General features: G+C 36.1%; 2 protein-coding genes across 7 annotated transcripts in view; both read left to right on the plus strand.

Annotated features, from left to right (window-relative positions):
* Positions 1 to 4,280: 4,280 nt before the first annotated feature.
* LOC100119221 (multiple ankyrin repeats single KH domain) overlaps positions 4,281 to 17,641 on the plus strand; it is a 490,846-nt gene continuing 477,485 nt past the window's right edge. For 5 of the 6 annotated variants that reach the window (XM_031930209.2, XM_031930213.2, XM_031930215.2 and 2 more), the window contains exon 1: positions 4,281 to 5,527. The gene's annotated coding sequence lies outside the window, so the exon portion shown is untranslated. The remainder of the gene's footprint in view (positions 5,528 to 17,641) is intronic. The other variant, XM_031930211.2, reaches the window with a different exon arrangement.
* LOC116738691 lies at positions 9,365 to 11,352 on the plus strand. The gene is made up of 3 exons (XM_032602130.1): positions 9,365 to 9,522; positions 9,610 to 9,796; positions 9,863 to 11,352. The coding sequence occupies exons 1-3, from the start codon at positions 9,365 to 9,367 to the stop codon at positions 10,460 to 10,462; spliced, it is 945 nt and encodes a 314-aa protein (XP_032458021.1). The 3' UTR covers positions 10,463 to 11,352.

A 17,641-nucleotide genomic window follows, 5' to 3' on the forward strand; every position in this document is an offset into this window, starting at 1 on the left:
TTTAAAAACCCAATTTTTTCGCATTTGATTAGCAGATGATTTTTGGATGAAAATCATGTAACTTTTTATTACTTTAAATTATTATGTTTTGGATTTATATTTAATATAATTGAATAAACTTTTAAAACATTATTATTATTATTTTTATTATAATAGTTATAATGCTAGATTGTTCGCGTTTGCTATTTCGAAACAATTATTTAAAAAAAATGTTGATATTTACCCTAGTGGAAATGGATTTTGTGCCAAAGTGTGTCAGAGTGTGCCATAATGTTCCAAAGTGTTCAAATTCGGAAATTTACTACTCTTTGGCATACCTTGGTATACTTTGGCACACTCTGGAGCACTTTGGCACATTTTGACACACATGGGTTGTTCGGAAATTCCCCTGTTGAGGCATGTTTTTCCAACCTTTCCGGTGGACAGCAGCTTTAAGGCAATTACGGGCAATTGTTAATTAATATTGTAAAAGCACTAAGTATCTAAAGCTGTTTGAAGTACATGAGTCTAAATTTTTGTATTAATTGTAACGAGTACTTGTGGCTTAGTGGTAGACCTTCAGCTTACTATCCCAAAGGATCTGGGTTAAAGTTTTACCAGCGCTAGAATTTTTTTTTTATTTAATTATTAATTGTTACGTACTATAACTGGGATTTCAAGCTCCACGCATGCCGTCGATATGACGGCATCGTGCAGTGGCAATGTTTTGGCGCGCGTGTGGCGGAATATATCTCACTATACCGCCCTATTACAAAATCTCACGTGCGGCTGTCGTCAAGACGGCAAATACCGCTGCCTTCTCGGAAACTGAAAATAGCAAGGTAAAGAAAAGAAACAGACACGCTAATAGGAAGCTAGCCTCGGGGGCGGAACTGAGGACGAAGCGTTATGGAGGACGCTCCTGGGGGGTCTCAGGTTGTGACCCTTGCAGGCGCGACCAAAAGACAACACTCCGAGAGCTCCATCCCGAGGGAGCTCAAAAAGAGGTCCGTTGAGGACGCTCCAAAGAGCTACAGCCGAGCGGTGGCTACTGACCTAAAGGTGGCCACCGTTCCGGTCAAGTACCCGAAAGACCGCCTTGAGGAGGACCAGGGAAAGAAAGTCCTGGAGGCCTTAGAGGGGGAGATTGATGACGCCCCAGACGGAGGCTATTTTCCAAGTTTCTTGGATAATTGGTTCCAGATGGGTGCCTAGATCTTCCACTAAAAGGACCAAAAGAACAAGGAGTAGTTACTCAGTAATGCCGCTAAATAGTTGTGTGATGGAAGGAGGAACCCAACCTAAGGCTATGGGGATGGGAGACCTCCAGAAGCTGGTCAGAGCGATGATCTACGCCCCTGGAGTGCATACTCCGGAGTTCGTGGTGAAGCGCTTGAAAAGGCAGAACTCCACACTTACACCGGACTCCTGGGTGGTCGCCGAAACCTAAACAGTGACTGTGAGCACCAAGGGGAAAAAGAAAGAGGAGACAACCATTCGGGTGCTGCTGGAAAGGACTGAGATCGAGGCACTGAAGGCCCTGACTTCAGACCTTTCTGTGGAGACGGCAGGGCACAGGTCGTCCCGTTCAAAGAAAAGACAGAGGAAGAGCCGGAACAGACGAGAGACAGACGGACGGGTTGTGCAGTGTCCTGCAAAACCCGAAGAAGTCACTGACAGACTCAATCAGATTAGTTACAGGGAATTGGGCAAAAAATGGACAGAAGGCCCTAGAGAGCCTGATGGAAATCCACTTTTTAGACTTCAGGGGAGGGGCGAGGTCAGAGGCTGTTCAGCTGATAGCCCGCGGAGAGGACTGGAGACTGGCGAGATGGGTAACACACAAGGCAAGGATAAGGTGGGCTATTGGGACGTTCGAGCCCTACAAGGCGGTAGGTCAGGACGGTATTTTCCTGGCTCTGCTGCAGCAGAGCATGGACGTATTAGTCCCAGCCTTGGAGAAATTGTACCGAGCCTGTCTGGCACTGGGTTATGTGCCGGAAGAATGGGGACAGGCGAGGGTTGCTTTCCTGCCCAAACCAGGTAAAACACATCACGCTGTCGCAAGGGACTTCAGGCCAATCAGCATGACCTCGTTTTTACTCAAAACCCTGGAAAGGCTGACCACAATGACCACAAGGAGGGGTGCTGTCACCGACACTATGGTGCCTGGTGGTGGACAGCTTGCTCTGCATCCTGAACTAGGCTGGTATAAACGCACAAATATATGCAGACGACATCGTCATCCTGATTAGGGGGGACGACGAAGACGTGCTATCAGGTTTAATGCAGTCTTGTATCAGTACGCGACCCCGGAACCGAAATATCCAAGATTGTCTCTCGTACATTGAGTGTAGGTTTGCAGGTCGTCCGCGTATAGCAAATGCGCAATACTATTTGTCAACCGATTGCTACGGTTTATATCGGTTATAAAAATTAATCGGTTTTGATTGTATCATATAAAATCTGTTAATGTTTTTTCTGCTCGAAATCTAATGGATTCAATCCAATTGAAACCGATTAACTTTTATAATTGGTTTGAATTGTATCAATCGATTTTGACGAAGTTGACTCATCCTAAAAATCTTGTTAGTTCAACGACCGTTTTCGGTTTCGAGTATTGCAAGACCGTTTGTACTCTCTTGTTCATGGGTTTAGAGCCTTCAGAGTTAACTAGATGAACTAGGAAGATCAACTCAGACTTGCCAAATTCGCATTTGTTGAGATTCAGACGAAAAGAGACTTTCTTAAGTTGCTCGAAAATAATGTGGAGATGAGACTCGTGTTTTTCTTGTGAAGATATAAGTATGTGAGAATATCATCTACGTGAGCAAATACTAGTTAAGGTCTGCGAGAGCACGATTTACATAGCGTTGAAGAGATTGACTAGCATTACAAAAACCAAACGGAACTTAGGTGTACTAAATAATCCGAAGGGGATAATCACCGCAGTTTTCCCGAGCAACTAAAATCTGGTGATACACCTTGTAAGAGTTAATTTTCGAGAAGATCGTCTTTTTATGGAGATTTATTAAATAATCGTGCAGATAACATACCGGGTACTTATTGAGAACGGTTTTCGCATTTAAACACTAAAAATCGCCGCAGATTCGCCATGTTTCATCAGGTTTACGAACCATTTGAATAGGCGAAGCACAAGAGCTATTGGGAAGACGCAGCATCCCTAGTTCTAATTGTACCTTAAAGTCAGCTTTTAGGGCCTTCAACTTCTCGACATTGAGACGTCTAGCGCGCTCAGATACCGAAGGAACAGTCGTGATAATATAATAAAAAACAAGAGATGCACTAATGGATCCTTTCGAGAATAAGTTTATTATTATTATTTATTATTATTTGTATTCGAGTCGAGCTTATTTAGACCACCAAACGCATAGGTAATCCCTTAGCGTCCCTCAAGTTAGTATAGTCGATATTTCAAGCGCCAATCGCCTCCCAGAATGAGAAAATTCCAGGGGCGTGTTTGGCCTGAACCTTTGCCGCTTCTGAGGGTGTGTTCCAGAGGGAACGCCAGCAGCGGTACAACAGTCCGGTCCGCGTTCGAAATTCCGCTGCTGTACTGTTACTGTGCAATCGTTCCGCGTCAGCTGTTTGCATGGTATCTTTTTTTCATGGTGCTGTAAAAGTTATTACCAAATTAGTATGGCAAATTATACAGAGAAAATTACTTTTTATGACCCTGAAACGCACGAAAACATTATTCTTCGTGTAATGAAAATTTTCTTTAAAATCATTATTATTGTATCTTACAATTACAGTTTCTATGTAATTATTGATTCGAGGAATTCTTCGACGTTCACGACGCGGAATGAAAAACATGATCGCGTCATTTTCATCATCACTGTTTTCACTACTAGAAGACGATAAAAAGTTATCTAGCAAGATTAGATCTTCCATTTCGTGATTAAAATTGTACAACTCTTTCAATGTATTACATACTATAATAACTGAACTTATAATAAGAACTTTGTAATGTTCAAGAGGTTACAACTGCAAACAGTACAAACAGAATCAGCTGACGCGGAACGATTTCACAGTAACAGCACAGCACCGGAATTTCGAACGCGGACCGGACTGCTGTACCGCTGCTGTCGTTCCCTCTGGAACACACCCTGAAAGAGGGGCACTTAGGTGGCGCCACCTATTTTCCGCTATAGCGGGGCAGTCTCACAGGAGGCGCTCGGGGTCTCCTCCTCCATGCCGCAGAATATACAGAATGGGTCCGTACTTATTGTCCTATTACATATCTATGAGTATACAGGCTGGCAGGTCCTGTAAGGATCTCCAGAACCAGCTTGGTTTTTGTCTTTATAAGTCCAAGGATTACTCTGGGCCAGTTTTTCGCATTATTAGTCGTTACAAATGCTTTGGTTTTGCCGCACTGTCGATTTGACTCCAGATTTGGTTTGTCTCATTTACTAAGTCATCTGATATCACGTTTCCCTTGACACCGTTGTGTCTCAAGGGAAGCCTCAATCTATTCCTGCTTAGGCCTCTAATGGTCCGCAGCCACTCCTCAGGTGGGCTGCTGCCCATCAAAGCCCTAGCCTGTCTTTGCCCATTGGCATTGGTCCATTTGTCGCTCAGTTGCGAGTTGAACCAGTCTTCAATTACTATACTAACCTCGCAGGTTGGAACAGCGACTGCGCACCTTCTTGCTCGAATGCCGTCCACGCCCCTACCCGCTAACCTGTCCGCCTTTTGGCTACCCACCACGCCGGAGTGTCCCGATACCTACACCATTCTCACCGCATTATGTTCCGCCAGTGATTCCAGCGCCTGCTTGCACCTTATTACCTAGACATCGTGCATGGTGGTGGTAGGACCATCGAAAAAGCCAAGATCTGTGCGGCAGATCCCCTTATTTACTGTAAAAGTGGCGACATCTAGGCCAAAGAATGTAGTACTACATAGATAGTCTCTTAAGAACAAGGAACGAAGTATAACTGTACTTCTATAGGAAGTTTATGTTCGTTGGTGCCTACTTTATATATATATATATATATATATATATATGCTCAGCAATATGGCTGCCCTCTAATCTAATATAGCGCTACACTACAACTCATATCCCTTTTATAATATATATAATATATAAAGGAGGAGGATAGGAGGATTGAAATCTATTATAATTTCTACGTATAACAACGTACAACTACAGTACTGAATCGTCTGAATTGTTACGATGTTATTCATCTTTTGTACTTTATTTTCTATGGTTGTAGAAGTGTAATTCGACAAGTTTTTAATGATTAAATGTTTGTCTAAAAAAACAACATCAAGTTTTTGATCGACAATTTAATAAAAAAAAAAAATAATAAAAAAATTGTGAACATCATTTGAGTGTAATGCTAACATATTCTGCAATGAAACATTTGAATTTAGTTACTCACATATTATAAAAGATTCTGTTTCATTTGATATATTTAACAGGCATCACACATCACAACAATCAGTATATGCAACTTCGCTGTGATGATGATAATTTGTTAATAAATTTTATTAGTCATATAATGCAACACCAACATAGGTATTGATTTAAACTGTTATTATAATTAGCTAAAATCATACATTAAGTTAAATTCAGCAACATTCAACATTTCAAAGCAAACCAAGATTTATTTTATATTAATAATTTTAATGAATAATAATAAGTAGTTTTTCATCAAAATTATACGTAACATGCCAAGCTTTTCCAAATCCACATTACAAATGAATTTAAAATTTTAAATAATACTTGGTATCATGAACCTTCAAGCATCAAGTTAATTTAAATAAAATTGCTCCATTTTAAACAAAAAACTAATTCTAATTATTATTAAAAACTTCATTCACATTATTTTATTGTCTCAACTATAATTTAGACATCTATTAATCATCTTATGTTAGTATTTAAATATCTATTTATGAATCATTCAATATTGAGATTTGTTGAACTCAAAATGTATGTACTTAAAAGACTTTCTTTTTACAACATTTAAAAACAATTTTGTTTTAACCAATTGGAGTGCCAGTGATTGAACATTGGCCTGAAGGGGTGGAAATTGAAAGTTGCTTAAAGTAAGAGGACATTTTACACGAATTTCACTTTTAAGTGGTAGCATCTCTCTTAGGTGCGTGCAACTATTGCCGACAAAATGTTAGCCATTTATTCTTTTGTATATACTGTAAATCAAGTGTTAAAATTGATTATTTGGATAAATATACATTGTTTCTAACTGAAGTTTTTCTAAATGGGTCTTATAAAATTATTAAAGGTATTTTTATCATAATTTCAAATCATTTTGCCTGACACCAGTTTTCATAGTTTAAACTTTAGTGCTTATGCCATGCGCTACTTTAGACTATAAGATATAAAAGCATCTATGAATCACTTATATTTGTTCTATCATTACTTTTGATAATAAATTATCATGACAAATTATCATTCTTCAAAATAATTTGAAAGAAGAAGACTAAATATTAATGATGTGTGCATAAAGTTAATTTAATGATTTATAAAATATGATTTTTTTAAGACATGAGAGGTTGCAGTATAGAATTCAAACAATCTCTTTTAAAAAAAGTGATGAGCAGATGTTTTGAACCATTAATAAAGCGATTTGATTGGTTGAGAAACAAATATCTAGTCTGAATATAGTTACGATTTTGAACTTCTATCCTCAAGGAAGTTGAATTTAGCTAGTTTATTTAATATAAAAGCAATAATAATCTCACCTAATGGCAGGCTTTAAAACTATATGTAAAATCTAATCTAAAAAAAAATTAACTTTTGACAAAGTAAAAGGTTAGGCGAGTTTGATTTATTCCGCAACGAAATTACAGATAGAAAAAACTGAGATCAATCAAACAAAGTCAAGTTTATCATATTTAATCGTAATGAAGCAAGGAGCAACTCTCAAGATAATTACTACATAACTTGCCATGCCCATTTCATTGTACTTATGGTGTTTGTATGACGTTCTAATACATAAAAAGAAAATTTCAGTTGACAACCAATAAACAAAGTGAAACGGGCATGGCAAGTTGAATAGTAATTATCTTGAGAGTTGCTCCTTGCTTCATTAAGATTAAATATGATAAACTTGACTTTGTTTGATTGATCTCAGTTTTTTCTATCTGTAATTTCGTTGCGGAATAAATCAAACTCGCCTAACCTTTTACTTTTTCAAAAGTTAATTTTTTTTCAGAGATTTTAATTCTTATTTGTAAATTTTTTTGAGTATTTCATATTCGACGTCGTAAAAATAAAATATAAGCATCTTTAACTCCTTGACCACAGCTTTTTTGTAACATTTTTATCACTAACATGAAATCACTAATTGTTCTTATATACACCCCTTTTGAATTATTTCTACACCTAGACTCCAAAAACCATGGTGCAAACCACCTAGACCTCATCATCGGCCACCCTGTACTCCTAGACACCGCGTTCAAATGATTTTTACACCTAGACACCAAAAACCACGGGGCAAACTACCCAGACGTCGTCATCGGCCACCCTGTACACCTAGACACTGTTCTTGAATGATTTTTATACCTATAATATAAACTCTTAATTTAATAGGACACCACAGTAATATTTTTTGTATGTAACCCCGCAATGATATGAGGAATGTGAGGATATGTAAAAAAGGTGGAAAAGCAATTCCCTATCATTTTTGATTCGCAGTTAACTTCACTGTCCTTTCACACTGAAGGCGGCTAACTTCACCGTCCTTTCACACTGGAGAAAAAGATAATGATTTGAGCAAATCATATATAACATTGTTTATATTATATTATATAAATGACAGCGTTTTCTTTTTGACAACTTCTATTAAAAATCACTGATTAGCACACGAATGTAATAATATATAAAAATTACTAAAACTCTGAATGGTTCTAAAATCCAAAATTGTGGAATTGTACGCTGATAATTTATCATAAGTTTCAAAAAAAGCAGAATTTGTTTCTCTACTGCTATGAAATTCTTAATTAGCAATAATTCTAGTCTTAAAAGGACATATAGTAATTATATTTAAATGTGTGTATGTGATTGCTTACATAATTTTATTTGATATATTATTAAATGTCAGTTCTATAGCTGTTGTAATATGGTCAGTTTTGTAACACTATATGTAAAGTTGTACATTGGCTAGATCGCTAACTTTTTACACAATGATTTTATTCTGTTTTTGTTTTACGTATTCCTAGCTAAATTCTAAATATGGTTTGTGCACTCAATTCTTTTGAGGTTCAAAATAGTAACTACTGTATTATTTGTTCCTCAACCAATCTATATTAAGAGCTTCAAAAATTTTCCTGGAAGTTGACATAAGTTGATTTTATTACTAAGCACTTTTAAGCCTATTTTGTGCAAGTCAAAGTGGAATCGCTTATATTTATTTATTTATACAAACATGTAGCCATAAATGCACTTTATAACTATAATCATAATCATAATGTTATATAGTAAACTGCATAGCAGAGCCTCTACTTACTATTGTCTACATTTTGACATTCACAAAAGAATGTTTAATTCCTTAAGGGGGGGTTGGAGACATGTTAAATGTTCTTTAGCTTACCTAACCTCTAAAATTTTTGATATCATAAATAACAAGTAAATAAACATACTTATAACATCAAAATGCAGTGTTCCGCGCTTGCCATTATAATAATTTATATTAACTAAGTCTTATACTTGCATGATTACGCATCATTTTTGCAGTGTAAACTAAACAGTGTAAACTACGGCCGTCACTTTTGCATACAATCTGGAATCAAATAAAATTTTTGAGTTATTAAATCAACAAAAACTTTTTGTTCAACGGTGACCAACACAATAACAAATAATTATTATTTTGATTTTTGATAGAATGAAGTATATAATAGGCAAACAATTTAAACTATAACTCGAGGTGGGGGTCACAATATCGACACACTAGCTCCAACCCCTTAATATGGATTGGAATAGAGTTCCATAATTAAGGTAATCTAAGTTTGGTTATGATGATTTCAAAGGTATCTCAAATTATCATTTATGACCCCCAAATCTGAGGAAATTAATGTTAGCTTTGCTGGTGTAATGTGTATGTGTGTGCTCTCCTTCATTTCGTATTTTCGCGTGTGCGTGCCTGCTGGTGTACATGCAGTGGTGGGTACGTCGAAAATTACATTTTATACACTGCCATTTTTATACCCGAGCGTAATATTATACGCCGCTGCTGAACTTGCAGTATCTTTACGTATTTACTCGTTCCCGCCTTTACTGCCGCGGTACATTTCGATATAGCCAGAACTGCCATAAGAATTATAGTGCTTTGCTTTGAACCCTTTTTATATAAGACTTGGACACTTAAATTAATTAATATAAGTACACACTGCAATGGATGTTGGCAGGCCGAAACATTCGGAGTGGTCTAGGTTAGGCTTCGAAGCAAAAACAGAGTATAATGAAAGCGGGAAAAAGGTTAATGTTGCATATTGTTTACAGTGCGAAAAGTGCCTTAAAAATACAGCTGCTAGACGATTGAAATCACACAGGTAGGTACTAGACAAATATATATTACTATTCTGCAAATAAAGAACTTTATAAAGACACACAATCTTTACTAAATATGTTCATTACAGGAATGTGTGCAAACTTGACATTAATAAATTGAAGAACTGTGTTAGCGAATGCGTCGATAACGATGACATTCAAAGTGATCACGTAAATCTTAATGAAGAGTCGGAGAAACACCATGGTGTAAAAAGGAAAACGAGCACTAGATTAATTGACATTGATATGAACGTCATCAATAATTCTACTGAGAACGTTAGTGTTAAAAAGTCATTTTTTTAATATTCTCGTCTTGCAATTGAATACTTAAAAATATTTCAGGCAAAAGAAGACAAGATTGAAAAGAACTCTAGTAAACCTATTCGGAGGATTGATAAGAACAAGATGACCAATTTTTTCGATCAGATAAATGATCAAGAACGTAAAAAAATTGATGAAGCTTTGATAGAATTGTTCATCGCACTTGGCATTCAGTTCGACCAGGTTAACTCTCGCTACTTTAAAAATTTCATTCAGCTATTGCGGCCAGCATACGGATTATTATTACCTGCGAGAGAAAAATTGTCTGGAGAGCTATTATCTCAAGTATACGAAAAGCACATCGATAACAAAACAATGGTTTCGAGTGGGATCTTTTTGATAAACAAAGGCGACCAACGATTTAGTGTAACGTTTGATAAAAGCGAACAATTAATGTATGTGAAAACGCAAGATTCCACAAGTGAAACCATAGATGTTTTCGTTAAAAATTCGATTAAAATGGCCGAGAAAAATATGGCACTAACGTTTATATCGTTATTCTTGATTCAAAAGAGACCCGAGAACGTTGTACTGAAAATGAAATTATCTTTTATTAACTTGTCTATCTACAGAATTATAATCACTTGTGGAATCACTAATCAATTTAGAATTATTAAATGAAGTAGATACTGTGTTAAAAGAGTTTTCCGTACCAGCTCTGCAAGATTAATTTCATACTGAGAATGGGATGTCAATAATCCAATTGGAAATTGACGACTTCAAAACATATTACGATGGTTTTTTATCCTGTTCGAAAAATTTAAAAACTATGCGTAAGTTGGTAGGAAATGAAACTTATTCTTTTAATTCGAGTATTCTCTTTTTGATCTTTAACAATGATTTTGAAAAGAAACTTGATGATGCGTTGGGAATCTTAAAATTGGTTCATAAAATTGCTCAGGATCAAGGACTACACTACACATTGGCTGATGCCGTTGAAGATTGGCACATGCTATTAAATGCTACGGCGATAAATGAATGTCAAAAAGTTAGAATTCTCGAGTTTAGCAAATCCATTTTTGAACAAATTTCATTAACAGCAAATTATTTGCACCCACGATATCAGGACAAATGTTTTAGTAAAAATGATGGATTAACAAATAAGATGCTGCAGTTTATTTTAGAGCATTTAAATGAAGATGGCATGGAAAGTTTTTTTCAATATCAAGAAAAAACTGGTATATTCCAAACGTTGTTTTTAAAACAATACGAGTCTGCCGATATATTTTGGCGTATTATGGCAACAGAAAATCAAAGTTTATCAAAATTTGCGTTGCAAATGTTAAAAATTCCTGCATTTACAATAAACAAAAACATTTCTTTAATAACACAATGTTCTGAGAACTCTTCACAACAAAGCAAAATAACTGAACTGTATCATTTGTTAAAAATGAATGAATAATTTATTATATTAATACAAATAAATAAATGCGTTTTCATATGTAAAATAATTCAAACATATTTTTGAACAGTAAAACATAAAATTTAACATTATAATATTTTACCATAAACATTAGTCGCCTTTTATAATTTTTATTGTAAAACTATCTTTTCAAGAAACACATCAGTAATTTTGATTTCATTATTTCTTGATTTTATTCATCTAAAATATCATTTTCAAAATGAGCATTTCGAATATTATCTCTCATTTGCAACGAATAATACAAACAAACTAATTTGGCTGATCGATGAGGCCTCAATCGATTGCGTTTCGTATCATGGACATAGGACCATTGCGAGAACAATCGCTCCAATTCACGCGTTGATGCGCACATGTTGAATAATTTTAACGCAAGATGACTGAGTTCGGGGAAGAAATTTCTCGCAGCCTTCCAAAAAGTTTCCCAGGATTGATAATTTCTATCAAAAAGAATTCTAAAGACTCCAGCTCTATTGCGGTAACTTTCAAGTTCTGTTAAGCCATCAGCTGTTAAATTTTGTGCAAAAAATTCATTCATTTTATTTAGATTTTGCTCTGAATTAGAAAATCTTCTTCCCTGGTATACTGGATGTAAATAATTTGCAGCCAATCCATATTTGTTTATAACTTTAACTAATCGATTCTCTATTAAAACTTCAAAATCATCATTGATTGCTGGCAAATTTATTTGCAACCAGTATTCCGTATAGTCAGCTATAGTTGCAGTATTTTTCTCGCAATTGCGTATTAGTTCGCAAACAGGATCAAGCATAACTACACTTTCTTGTAACCTTAGCTCAAAATTATCGTCAAATAATAAGTTTCTATTATCATCTTTTATAATAGCGCCATTATTTACTACTAACCGCATAAAAGGAGCATTTCGTAAAGCTCGACGAAACACATCTCTGTAACTACACCAACGGATATCTCCTGCCAAAATTATTCGATTTCCGCCTGCTTCAACTAATAAATGTTCTAAATTGAGATTCTTAAACTCTTTTAAGAGTGTATTAATTTGTTGCGCAAATGGCACGTCGACCATTGCTTTACAAAGCAAGTTTCCGCTGTGACTATTGCATGTCGTATGCCATAACTTACACATTCGTCCCATTGACATCATATTAGATGCATTGTCCGTTACAACCCCATGTAAATTTACATTGAAACGATCTCTCGCTAAAACTATTGACTGCTGAACAAACTCAATCAAGTTTTGTGCAGTTTCTTGTTTGCTACTAAAATTGAAGGATTCTAAAAATACGTAATTGTCGTGATTTAAACGTATTATTGACACAACATTTTTAGTATTGGCCGAGGATTTTTTCCAACCATCCATCAGTAGCACTCCATCAGTTGGTTCTTCTTTCCTTACAGAATTTAGAAAAATCTCGTACCTTCTTTCTAAAATAAACGTAGCCAATGTTTTTCTTGTAGGAGTCTTGTAATTAGGGTTAAGAGCTTGCACAAAATTTTTAAAATAAGTTGACTACAATCACAAATGGTATATTACAACCGAAAAAAAATCGGCTAAAAGCATATCTGTTGCTCTTGCGTCAAATGGAGGATGCTGATTTCTATGAATATTAACAAACAATTTATTTTAGTTTTATATAATTGCAAACATTATAAGGAAATGCGCTGTCGACTGTGACTATAAGCTGTTTTTTATTTCTTACCCTTCAGCCATTTGTAAAGTGCCTACTTTAAACAACCCAATTTAATAATAAAGACTGTGTATGTTCCACAAATTACTAAAATTTGAACTGACTTGAGAGCTTGCGATAATGCGTACAGACGGAGACAAGTGGAGTAGAGAACATTCTCACTATTATACAAGTATAAAATGAGGTTAAGAATTTCAAATTATTTTACGACATTTTTGACGGTATAATATACATATTTTACATTTTCGACATTTTCTACGCATGACGCGTCGAAAATATCCATTTCGTGTCGTAAGCCCACCACTGCAGCTCTCCTTCTATCTCTGCAACCCATTCTTTCTTGTGTGCCAGTTCTCCCTCCTCATTCTCTTCTTCGTCTCTCCTTCTCCTTTCCCTCATTATGAGAGCTTTGGCTCTTCTTTCCTCGAAGGATAGCCATTGCTCTAACCAGATTTTTCCTCCTTCTCTGCTTCCACCCTTCTAAGAAATGTATGTTGCGCTGATTCAAAGTACTTAATTATCAAAGCGTACAAACTGTCGTAACAATTTGTACTTTAATGCCTTATTTATTTTGACCACATACATAAGCCTTTTTAAGGCTTGTTATATAGTCCAGTTGCTGGTGCCATCTGAGTGTAAATTTTGAGTTCCCCTCAGTAACTTTAAGTTTTTCTATGTTTTTTGGGATGCTAAATTGAAATTTGTTGCTTACAAAGCCCGAAATCCATCAGTTTTTAACTCAAAAAGTATACGTTATACGAAAATAGTTGTAAGAGCACTTTCGATTCAAAAATACCTAAATAATGTAACCCAATTTTTTTCAATTGCAAATAACGATTATTTGTTTATTGCAAACCAGTAATTTGTTTATAACAAAAAAACTGACAGATTTCGGGCTTTGTAAGCAACAAATTTCGATTCAGCATCCCAAAAAACATAGAAAAACTCCAAGTTACTGAGATGAACTCAAAATTTACACTCAGATGGCACTAGCGCCCGGACTAATTAGGAATGTTAACATGCAAGCTCAGCCCAGGGGGCGTCTTGGTTCCCAGCCCCAAATCCGTGTTAAATGTATATCTATATATATGCTCACGGACACGCTCTTGCATATGTGAGTTGGGTCGCGTGATACACACACACACACACACACAACAGCGTGTCCGTGAGCACATATATATATATATATATATATATATGCATTTAACACGGGTTTGGGGCTGGGAACCAAGACGCCCTCTGGGCTGAGCTTGCATGTTACCATTTCTAATAGAGGCAAACAAGTTGCCTTTACATGGGTATGGTACAATAATTACAAAAATAACTTAAAAACTAAAAACTAAAATTAATATTTTCATACTATTTCTTCTTGTACTGATAACAGAAGTTAAACTTTTGTCTCTAATTCATTTCATACAATTATATTTCTTATGAAAACCTTTAATTTATTTTTAATAGTTACTTTTCTAACTGTTAACTCTTTGAGATCATTAGATAATAGATTAAAGATTTTCACAGCCATGTAGTAGCTGCTTTTCTTACTTATAGTTTTATTAATTTTTGACAATGATATGCTCTTATTCCTAGTAGTTTTCGTATTGTTACTATAATAATCTCTTAGTTTTCTATAGTGATATGTTATTGCTTCAATTTGGAACAATTGCCTAACTGTTATTGGGAAATTTTGTGATTCAAAATGATTTCTGTTGATAATTTTTAATAACTTCTTTTGTACTTCTTTTATCGAGTACATACAATTGTTATATGCTCCACCCAGGCAATTATTTCATAATTGACTAGGCCCTGGATGAATGCATGGTAGATCATCATCAAGGTTTTTCTATCCATTATACTTTTCATTTTTGTTCTTTTTACAATGAAATCAATGTGTATATTCCATTTCATGTTGCAATCAAAATGTAACCCTAAATATTTATGGCTTTCAACCCTATTTATAATGTTGCCACCAATATTAATATTTATATCCCCTGGAACGCTATCACAGTAGTTGCCATAGGTTATATATACAGTTTTATTTACATTTAGCGATAGTTTATGTAACATCAGCCATTTGGAAACTTTGCTAAGATAAACATTTATCTTGTCCTGTGCTGCCAATCACGAATCATCACTTGTGATGATGACCGTGTTGTCTGCATAAGACATTAGAGAGTCTTTTAGCACATCTATCAATAGGTCATTTACATATAGGATAAAAAGTAAAGGACCTAAAATGGTTCCCTGCGGAACACCTACGGAAATATATTTGTATTCATTCTTGAAGTCATTAATCTTAATGCATTGTTTCCTACCTGATAGATAGCTAGTTAAGAGTTTTAAGGCATATCCTCTTACTCTATAGCTTTCCAACTTATCCAATAATATTCTGTGATCAACAGTATTAAAAGCTTTGGCTAGATCTAAAAATGTCGTTATTATTGGTTTACTTTTGTCTAGGCTCTTGTATATAATATTTGCAAGACAATCAAGTGCATCTGTTGCTCTTCTGCCTCTGACAAAACCAAATTGTTTTTCTGATATTATATTATGCTTCATTATAAAATTAAAAGGTCTGTTGTATATAATTTTCTCAAAGATTTTAGCTATATTCGAAATCAGTGATATTGGGCGATAGTTCGCAATACATGTACTATCTCCAGACTTGTGAATTTTTACTATATCAGCTCGTATTAGCGCATTCGGCCAAATCGATTGCTGTATACTTAGGTTAAAAATATGTTCCAAGGGCTTTGCCAGGAGCTTACCAACGCACTTGATTGTACTTGCATTGATGTTATCAACCCCGCCAGATTTTTCTTCATTTCGTTTAATATTATATGAATTTCACTAATATTAATTGGTTGTATAAATATGGACTCGCTATTTCTTGCTGGCAGTCTTATTTGATCATCGCACTCATTATTTATTTGATTACTTAAATCTATTCAAATTTGACTGAAATAGTCATTCATTTCATTCGCTATATTTATCTTGTTTAATATTTTTTTGTTTATCAACCAGTATACAATCAGGCGATTTCAATTGTTTATTTCTTTTGTCCATTTTACTGTTTATGATTCTCCATAGCTGTCTTGGATTATCACAACTTCTTCTTTTCTCGTTATTTTCGAATTTGCATTTTCCATCTTTTATTGTTTTATTCAAGATTTAGAGCTTTAAAGCAAGATTTAGGTCCTGCAATTTCAAACATTAATTCCATTCTAATTTCTTTGCATATTCCTTTAAATTCCTATAATTAACATAATTTTCTATCTTTTCTTGCGCATTCTGCACTCAAAGCTGATCGATACTTATTACAAAAGGATAGTGATCATTTAATAGAGTACATCTCTCGTTAAAAAAAGGATTGGAACGGATTGAAGTGGATTGTAACGAATTAGAACGTTTTCCTGGTTCCAATACATTTCAAATCATAACAGTAAATCAAAATATAGTATTCAATCCGTTTCATCGCGTAATCCATATGAATCATATAAACTTAGGTGTTCCCTACTGAAAAAAGGCAGATGACAATCAGCTGATAAATAACTGATAATCTGCTGATAATCATGCCAAAACGTCAGCTGATTATCAGGTGATATCAGCTGAATATTTTTATTAAAGCTGATAGTTACAAATATGCGTTTATATGAGATAGTCATAGTCATATTCATATTGGGCGGAGGTGAACTGCGGCAGCCCCTGCACGGGGACATGCCGGTCGACCACTCAGGCGAAGCCCATTGTGCTGTGCCTTCTATACCATAAGAAATTACTTTATAAACCCTTGTTTATAGTTTCGGCAATTCAGCAAATTGATGCCAAGCTTTTTAATCTTACCTCCTCTAACCCTTAACCAACACGGAAACCCCCCACACCCTCTGTCTCGTCCGCGCAAAAGCTGGGCATGCACACAGCAGGAGGGAGGTGATCTCAGTTTCATGCTCACACCACTTGCAGCTCCCGGAGTCCCTTAGTCTCAGGTTCCACAGGTGGTATCCTACCCTCCAATGTCCCGTCAGCCAGCCAACGACCAGCCTCAACCTATTCCTGCTCAGGCCCTTAATGGTCAGCAGCCACTCCTCAGGTGGGCTGCTGCCCACCGGAGTCCTAGCCTGTCTTTGCCCATTGGCATTGGTCCATTTGTCGCTCAGTTGCGAGTTGAGCCATTCTTTCATTGCTCTATTAACCTCGCAGGTTGGGACAGCGACTGCGCACCTTCTTGCACGAATGTCGTTTGCGCCCCTACCCGCTAACCTGTCCGCCTTTTCGTTACCCACCACGCCGGAGTGTTCCGGTACCTACACCAGTCTCACCGCGTTGTGTTCCGACAGTGATTCCAGCGCCTGTCTGCACCTTAGTACCTCTTTAGCGGAGATACTGATACTGTCTAGCGCCATGATAACTGCCCTGCTATCCGAGCAAAAGCTTACAGTTCTTTGTCCTGTGCCTCCTCCAACAGCCATTTAGCAGCTTCTGTAATGGCCCTGATTCCTGCCTGGAAAACCGTAGCATAGTGGTCGATGAGCACACGATTTCTTGTGTGTCCCCCTTTTCCCAGGCACCTGCTCCTACACCGATCTCATTTTTTGAGCCATCAGTGAACCACACCACACTGTTTTCGAGAAGTTCATGGGCACTTGTCTTCCATTCTTCCCTTTCTGGAATTATGATCGAGAACGGCTTAGAAAAATGAATTCTTTCCGCCATTCT

Source organism: Nasonia vitripennis (genome assembly GCF_009193385.2).
Source record: "Nasonia vitripennis strain AsymCx chromosome 4 unlocalized genomic scaffold, Nvit_psr_1.1 chr4_random0010, whole genome shotgun sequence".
NCBI lineage: Eukaryota > Metazoa > Arthropoda > Insecta > Hymenoptera > Pteromalidae > Nasonia > Nasonia vitripennis.

Excerpts from the sequence above, each read along its gene's own strand:
- LOC116738691 (XM_032602130.1), top strand. The coding sequence starts at position 9,365 with ATGGATGTTGGCAGGCCGAAACATTCGGAGTGGTCTAGGTTAGGCTTC. Across the intron at positions 9,523-9,609 it reads AGACGATTGAAATCACACAG|GAATGTGTGCAAACTTGACA; the intron begins GTAGGTACTAGA and ends TGTTCATTACAG. Across the intron at positions 9,797-9,862 it reads TCAATAATTCTACTGAGAAC|GCAAAAGAAGACAAGATTGA; the intron begins GTTAGTGTTAAA and ends AAAATATTTCAG.